Below are 8,885 nucleotides of genomic sequence, written 5' to 3' on the forward strand. Positions count from 1 at the left end.
GACACCGTTAAGCTATTAACACATTTTCAGCTTGCTATTAATCAACTTTTGTTTTGGCACGCGCGATCCAGGCCTATATCGTAAATTGTGATAAAATTAATAATATTTCTCATGTACGTAATCTTATGATATTTGGAATATTGTAGCAAACAGTAATTTATTATCCATCGTGGATGAATGGATCAAGTAATCCAAAGTCAATAAGGAAGAAAAAAAATAATATTTGACTGTTGGCCGAAAGGCAAAAGACCATACTAAAATGCGAAAGAAGAAGAGGCGAAACGTCTAATAATTTATTTATCATTTTTAATAATTTTTCCCTTCATAATTTTTTTTAGTAATTTTTCCATTTCTTTATAATTCCTCAAATGGAAGAAGTTGAGGATGAAGAAACTAAGTCACTTTTAACCGACGAACAAATTAACGAATTCCAAGATGCCTTTGATCTTTTTGATAGAGACGATGATGCAACTATTACCGTTAAAGAATTTTGTACGATAATGAGAGTGTTTGGGCAGACTCAGTACGAAATTGAGCTGGAGGAAATGTTTCGTGCTGCCGATGTTGGTGAAAAAGGAACGATCAATTTTGGAGAGTTTTTAGGAATAATGAAACAACATTACGTAGAAGATAAAACGTCAGAAGGAATTAATGAAGCTTTTAGAGCGTTTGATCCGCTTAGGAAAGGCATTATTCCTGCAGATGACTTAAGAGAGTACATGATGGCTTATGGTAAGTTCTTCATCTTCTTTTTTTATAAGCAATTCTGCTTGATCATTCGCGGATTGATACATAAAGCTTGTCACTCCATATTTTGCACAATCGGCCGATACTTCTACCAATTGGTGATTTATCTCTTGCTTCTTTGACCATACGAGTCTCCCCCATTCTGGTTATGTGGTTATTCCACATGATGAGATGAGATTTTGAATTTGATGGAAAAAAGACGCAAATTCAAGAACCAAAACATCGAAATCTAAAAACGTATTAATAAAGAGATAAGGACTAAAATACGAGCAGCAAAAGAAACATACTCTGAAAACAAATATTGAGAAATTGAAGAGTTGCGGAGAAAACATGATTCATTTAATATGTATAAAAAATAAAAGAACTCACCAGTCAGAACAAGAAACATGCAAATAACATTGTTGTAAGAGACGGAAAACTGATTATCACTTATTTGGATAAAATCTTCCTCTTCTTCTTCACGTGCCATCTCCGCGACGGAGGTTGGCAATCATCATGGCTATTCTGATCTTAGATGCTGCTGCTCTAGATAGTTCGGTTGATGTGCCATTCCCTCAAGTTACGCAACCACGAGATTCGTCTCCTTCCTACACTTCTCTTGCCCTGCATTTTCCCCTGTATAATCAACTGAAGTATGTTGTATCTCTTATTACGCATAACATGCCCCAGGTACTGCAGCTTTCGTGTCTTGATGGTTTCCAATATTTGCAGTCTTTTGTTGACTCTTCTCATGACTTCGTTGTTTGTTATATGCTCGGTCCATTATATCTTCAGGATTCTTCTATACACCCACAGTTTAAATGCTTCCAACTTTTAAGTAGTCGATGCGTTAAGAGTCCATGCTTCTATCCCGTAAAGCAGAGTCGAGAAAATGTAGCACCTTGCCAGCCTACCTCTCAAGTCTAATTTCAGTTCTCTTGCACAAAGTACCTTTCTCATTTTATTGAAGTTTTTTCTTGCTTTCTCTATTCGAACTTTGATTTCTTTGGAGTAATCGTTTGTGTGATTAATTATTGTGCCAAGATAGTTGTAGTTTTCTACTTATTCTAAAGTTTTACCTTTAATTGTCAGGCTTTCATCATTATTTTGTGTTTTTGATATCCTCATAAATTTAGTTTTCTTGATGTTTATTGATAATCCATATTCTTCTCCATACTCAACTATCTTGTTCATTAGCTTTTGGAGGTCTTTAAGGTTGTCTGCTAGTTAGTATCGTCCGCATATCTAATGCTGTTAATTGGCGTTCCATTTACCTTTAGTCCTGTTGTTTCTCCCTCAAGAGCTCTTTTCATAATTTCTTCAGAGTATGCATTGAATAGTAGTGGTGACTGTACACACCCCTGTCGCACTCCTCTTTTAATTTCGAACTCTTCTGATGTGTGTTCGTTAATGCGTATGTGTTGGATAAAATTGACAAATGGAATGACTACATTTACGAACTGTTTAATGATGAAAGGTCCGAGCTTGAAATTAACGAAGTATTTACAGGTCCTGACATAACTATGGACGAAATTGATAAAGCAGTAAGATTAGCAAAGACCAGAAAAGCGACGGGACCAGACGAAATATCGAGTGAAATAATAAAGCTTTTCGAAAGTTCAGGTAAAAGATCTCTCCTTCATCTTTTTAATAAAGTTTATCAAACTGGCTATATACCAATGAATTGGCTGCTGTCGACTTTTGTGACGATACCTAAAAAAGCAAACGCGAAAAGATGTAGTGACTACCGAACCATTAGCTTGATGAGTCATATTTTAAAGATATTTCTACGAATATTGCATTCTAGGATGTACCAAAAAATAGAAGAACAGCTTGATTCCACAGTAGCCTTGAGACCAGAGAAGCACTGTTTAGTATTCAGTTTATGGTATAGTGGTACAGAGATGCATAGATGTCGGACATACAGTTTATATGTGTTTCATTGACTTTGAGAAGGCCTTTGATCGAGTAAAAAATACTAAAATACTTGCTATTCTTCAGAAAGTTGGTATTGATGATGAAGACCTACGCATTATCAAAAATCTTTACTGGCATCAACGTGCAAACATTAGGCTTGGCCGGGACACGTCTGAAGAACTTCAAATACGAAGAGGAGTAAGGAAGGGCTGCATTTTGTGCCCACTAATATTTAACATCTATTTTGAGTTTGTTTTCAATAAAGCAGTGGATAATGCTCAGTGTGGTATCCAAATGAATGACGTCAATATTAATAATTTGAGATGCGCGGATGACACGGTGTTAATTGCGAACAATTAGAAGAACTTCAACATCTGATTAATAGGATTACCACAACGTGTGATGAATATGGACTTAAGCTAAACACCGTAAAGACCAAGGTGATGGTTGTCAGAAAGACGCCAATACAACCTGAAGTAGTAACAGCTTATGGTGAACAATTAGAGATAACCAACAGTATCACCTGCCTTGGTTCTAAATGAAAACTGGGACATAAGAAAGAAATTAGAATACGTATAGAGAAGGCCAGAGGTGCATTCTTTAAGATAAAGAAACTTTTATGTGGAAACAACATTACTTTGAATCTTAAAATTAGATTCTTGAGATGTTATGTGTTCTCTACTGTTTTGTACGGTATCGAAGATTGGACTTTAACAGATACTCTTCTCAAGAAATTGGAAGCCTTTGAAATCTGGGTATATCGGAGAATCCTACGAATAAGTTGGGTGGATAGAGTTCGTAACGAAGTTGTTTTGCACCGGATGGGAAAAGTCACGGAAGTCGTCAGAACAGTTAAAAATCGAAAACTTGAATAGTTTGTCCATGATATGTGACACCAGAGAGATTTAATATACTTCATTTAATAATACAAGGCAAGGTAGACGAAAGAATAGGGCGAGGTCGAAGAAGAACGTCATGGCTTAAAAATCTGAGAGAATGGTTTAACATATTCCTGAGAGAAGAACATTATTCCATTCTTTTTTTCTATTTAGTGTCGATTTATTTATACGTACGTTACATTTCCTTCTAATGTCTTCACTCCTCTTTTGATCTCTCAGCGTATTTCCTGTAATTTTTCTCAGTACACTCATCTTTGTTGTTTCCAGTAGTCTTTGTATTGTGGTTTTACCGGATCTTGTTTCTGATGCATATGTCATTATTGGTCTTACACTGGCTTTATAAATTCTTGACTTAAACTGAACGTACATCAATTCATTATCTCAATCAAGATCATTTTCCTAATTTTTAAAAGGAAGAACCGGACGGATATAGATAAAGATTGAAAATATACGCAAGAGCTATTTTGAAATAAATTGATTGATTGTTGTTTAGTGTTGATATCCATTAAAAGTATATTCAATGCTTCTGGTAGGTGTGGCTAAATAGAAAACACATCATCTACATGCTTTCACCAGTATGAAGGAGATATTATGCAGATGATATTTCCTCCATTTGAAAAACACATCATAAATTGATCTGTCTTTGCTTTTGTCATTAGCCATGTAATTATATAAAAATATTAGTATTCGTTATTACAGGATTGTACAGGGTGGACACTTTTCATGCTCAGGGATTCATCAGAGCGACTTTATTATAACAACACACTAGGCATAAACCACGGTCATATACATAGGGGGCAATATAGATACACGTAGGTACAGATATGAAAGTGAAAAGAGGCTCAGAGATTGGCAGTGACCACCATCTAGTAATAATGAGAATTAGAACAACAGAAGAAAAAGAAGAAAAGAGAAGAAAGGTAGTAAACGAAAAAATAAAAAGTTACAAATTAAAAGAGGAAAGATATAAGAAGAAATTTCAAGAAAAATTAGATAATACTTTGAAAGGTAGGGCAAAAAATACAAATATAAAAGAAAAATGGGAATATCTAAAAACCAGCATAATCAAAGCAGCTGAGGAAACTTGTGGGAAAGCAAAAATAGCAAATACTAACACGAGGAGAACGGAATGGCGGACGGAAGAAATACGAGAGAAAATAAAGAACAAAAAAGAAAAATGGAAGAGATACCTAATTACAAAACACCCGGAAGATTACGAGGCATATAAAGAAAAAATGAAAGAGGTTAAAATAGCCGTGAAAGCAGGAAAGGAAAGGTCATGGGAGAGATTTGGACAAAAAATGACAAAAAATGATAGGGAAAACCAAAAACTCTTCTACGGCGCATTAAAACAACTCAGACAAAAGAAAGAGCACACGATGCCGAATATAAAAGACAAGAATGGAAACGTACTAACAGAAGAAAAACAAATAATGGAAAGATGGAGAGAACATTTCAAAGAGCTAACTCATGCAGACACGGACAACATAGGGGAGATACAAGAAAGCAATGAAGAACAACAAGTGGAATCCATAACAAGAGAGGAATTAGAGAAAGCAATAGAAAGAGTAAAATTGGGCAAAGCACCAGGCAAGGATCATATCACCCCGGAAATGATAAAATTCATGGGGACAGAGGGAATGGATAGCACGAAAGAACTAATGAATGATATCATAAATAAAGCAGAATTGCCAAAGGACTGGAAGAAAGACATTATACTACCAATACACAAAAAAAGGAGACAAGAGAAACTGTAATAATTACCGAGGTATCACCATATCAAGTATCCCTGGGAAGGTATTCGCAAGAATAATAGAGACAAGAATAAAAACCCAAATAGAAACAACTATGGAAGACACACAGTGTGGATTCAGGAAGGTCAGAAGCACGCAAGACCTAATATTCACATTAAGACAAGTAAGTGAGAAGGTAATCAAGAAGAATAGAGAGATACATATGCGCTTCATTGACCTGGAAAAGGCGTTTGACAGAATCCGAAGAAAGGACGCATGGAAGACACTAAAAGAAAGGGGAGTCGACAGACATATAATAGAAGTAATAAAGGATATGTACAAAAATAATACAAATACAATAAGAACCAATAACGAGGAATCCAGAGAATCTACTACAAGTCAAGGCGTCAAACAGGGATGCGTGCTGAGTCCACTGCTATTTTCAGTGGTACTGGATGAAGCGATAAAGAAAGCCAAGAGAAGAATGAGAAAACTAACATTAGGATACTGGCAAATGAAACGGACTCAACTATCGGAGCTACTATTCGCACACGACATGGTATTGATAGCACAAAACAGAGAAGACCTACAAAACAATCTTGAAATACTAGAAGAAGAACTATCAAACATAAATATGAAAATTAATACAGAGAAAAAAAACAATGATAATTTCAAATAAGAGGAAGACACACGCAGTAGAATTAGACGGCAAAAACTAGAGCAAGTGGAATATTTTAAATACCTAGGAGTAATAATCGAAGCAAATGGTAAACAAGACATGGAAATAAACGAGAAAATGGGACGAACAGGAAGCTTATTTAACGCTATGAAAACAACATTTTTGAGGAAAAAAGAGATACCGGAGAAAGTAAAAACGGCAGTCGTTAAATCAGTAGTTAGACCAACAATCATGTATAGCAGCGAGATATGGACATTGACGGGGAGACAAAAATCCAGAATCAATGCTATGGAAATGAGGTTCCTGAGGAAAATAGCAAACAGAAAAAGGACACACAAAATACGAAACGAAACAATTACACAAAACCTAAAACTGGAACCAATTAATGAAAAAATAGTGGAGGGACAACTTAGATGGTTCGGGCACGTGTGTAGAATGTCGAACGACAGGTTTACAAAACGAGTGTTCGAAACGAGAGTGCAGGGGACAACAAAAGAGGAAGACCAAGAGTTATGTGGGTAGATGAAATCAGGAAAGAAGTCGAGAAGAAGGGATTGACATTGGAAAGTGCAAGAAACCTAACGCAAGATCGGAAAGCATGGAGACTACAATGCCAAACTCAACTCCACCAGCCTTACACCTAAAGGTAGAAAGGCTTAGGACTAAGTAAGTAAGTAAGGTACAGATAAAGAGGTAATGTCAATTCAAAAGATTAATTTTTCAATCCCACCTTTAATTTAATTTTTTGCAGTTATCATAAATTAGTCTAATATACACTGCGCGTCATAGAAAACGGGCACCCTAAAAAATGGGTCATTTTTAATGTCGCATATCTTCTTAATCTATTGTCCGATTTAAGTGATTTTTTGAATATGTTATAGCCTTATTCTTTGTCAATATCCCTGTAATAATATTTTTGCTAAACAGGTAAATTTTCAGTGTATACCGGGTGTACGAATCAAACTGTGTTTATTTCTCAAAGTTCGCAACACCCTGTGGAATATTCTAGCCTTAATAAAATACTGAAATTAAATCCCGACTATAGCCTCAGGTTTTCTGAACCTTCTGTTTTTTGATCCATTCTCTTATGTTGGATAATACAAAAGTTATGTACTTTAACATCTAGTCATGTTCTTCATCAGTATAGGTTGTTTGTAAATAAGTGCGACAAACTTTAAGGGACAATTCTGCATGAAGAAATAATGACCGTTTGCTTTATAAACTTATGTCCGCAAATGCTTCGTTTACGAGATACGGGATGTTGGAATTTTTTTTACAAACTGACGATTTATTTTATTGCCCTAAAACCGGTTGAGATATGCAAATGAAATTTGGTAGGTTCTAAGAGATAGTTATTGCGAATTTTTTGACTTGCAATCAAGAATTTTATATTCACTATTGACGTGGATACGGGTAATATGACCGATCATATTACCCGTATGCACGCCAATGGTGAATATATAATTCTTAATTGTATGTCAAAAAATGTGCAATAACTACATTTAAAACCCACCAAATTTTATTTGCATACCTCAACCGGTTTTAAAGCAATAAATAAATCGTCAGTGTGTAAGAAAAAATTCAATATCCCGTATCTCGCAAACGAAGCATTTGCGGACATACGATTATAAAGCAAACTGTCATTATTTTTAATGCAAAATTACCCCTTAAAGTTTGTCGCACTTGTTTAGAAACACCCTGTACTGAAAAAGAACACGGGTAATTATTAAAGTACCTAACTTTTGTATTATCCAACATAAGCGAATGAATCAAAAAACAGAATGTTGAGAAAACCTGAGGCTATAGTTGGGTTTTAATTGCAGTATTTTATAAATGCTAGGATATTCCACAGGGTGTTGCGAACTTTGAGAAAAAAACACAGTTTGATTCGTACACCCTGTATACAATGAAAATTTACCTCTTTAGCAAAAATATTATTACAAGGATATTAACAAAGAATAAGGCTATAAGATATTCAAAAAATCACGTAAATCGGACAAGAGGTTTCGGAGATACGCAACCTCAAAAATTACCCATTTTTTAGGGTGCCCGTTTTCTATGACGCGCAGTTTATTTTGTATAGGTTCACAAAAAAGTATATTATAAACACTTTTTACCAAATTTATTTATAGGAGACCACCTAACTGAAGAAGAAGCAAGTGCGTTTATTAAAGCAGCGGATTCGAATAAAGATGGCCAAATTATGTATGAATACTTCGTTAGCAAAATGGCTTCCAAACTAGAGAAGCCCGACAAATATCAGCCAAAGTTCGCAAAATCTAAAAGTAAAACTAATAATAATATTAATAAAAAAAATAATTCATCCAAAAATATTCAGAAACGATAATATATACAGGGTGACATAACTACTGGAATATAGATTAGGACAAATATGGTTTAATAAAATTTTCCAATGTAAAAGATATAGTATGATTGTTTTTTTGTGGTTTTTGGTAATAATTTTACTACATTTATAAATACATTATTGCCAAAATTATGAAAAAAAAAACATCAAAAAACACCTAATAAACACCAAAACATAAAGGTGCTAGGATAACCCTTCAGGGAGAAATAGTGATGAGCAAAACAAGAACAAAACCAAGACCAGGCTAGTCTTGGTCTTGGTCTTGTTCTTGCAAGCTTGGTCTGGGTCTTGGTCTTGCAGCTAAAAGGCAGTCTTGGTCTTGCTCTTGCACTAGCCGGTCTTGTTCTTGGTCTTGGTCTTGCTGCAAGAATCTTGGTCTTGCTTTTTTGGTAGTAATAATTTGAACCAAGCAATTTCGAATAAAATGTACATTGAAATAGATGTGAAGAATGAAACTATATTTTTTGCTTTAAAAATTTAAAAGAATGTAGAATGTAGTTTCAAACGGATACCAGTTTTTAACATTATACATTCACCTAATTATTTCATTAAAAAGTAAGTATGTC

The 8,885-nt window shown here is 34.8% G+C and overlaps 1 protein-coding gene across 1 annotated transcript; it reads left to right on the forward strand.

Annotated features, from left to right (window-relative positions):
- Positions 1-285: 285 nt before the first annotated feature.
- Positions 286-8,375, forward strand: LOC114335197 (calmodulin-like). The gene is made up of 2 exons (XM_028285394.2): positions 286-732; positions 8,087-8,375. Exons 1-2 carry the CDS (start codon positions 369-371, stop codon positions 8,299-8,301), a joined length of 579 nt encoding a protein of 192 aa, XP_028141195.1. The 5' UTR covers positions 286-368; the 3' UTR covers positions 8,302-8,375.
- Positions 8,376-8,885: the final 510 nt, after the last annotated feature.

This window comes from Diabrotica virgifera, chromosome 6 (assembly GCF_917563875.1).
Source record: "Diabrotica virgifera virgifera chromosome 6, PGI_DIABVI_V3a".
In the NCBI taxonomy this organism is placed as follows: Eukaryota; Metazoa; Arthropoda; class Insecta; order Coleoptera; family Chrysomelidae; genus Diabrotica; species Diabrotica virgifera.

Bases quoted from the DNA above. Each gene is read 5' to 3' on its own strand.
- LOC114335197 (XM_028285394.2), top strand. From the start codon at position 369: ATGGAAGAAGTTGAGGATGAAGAAACTAAGTCACTTTTAACCGACGAA. The intron at 733-8,086 runs GTAAGTTCTTCA...ATTTATTTATAG, and splicing joins AGAGTACATGATGGCTTATG to GAGACCACCTAACTGAAGAA.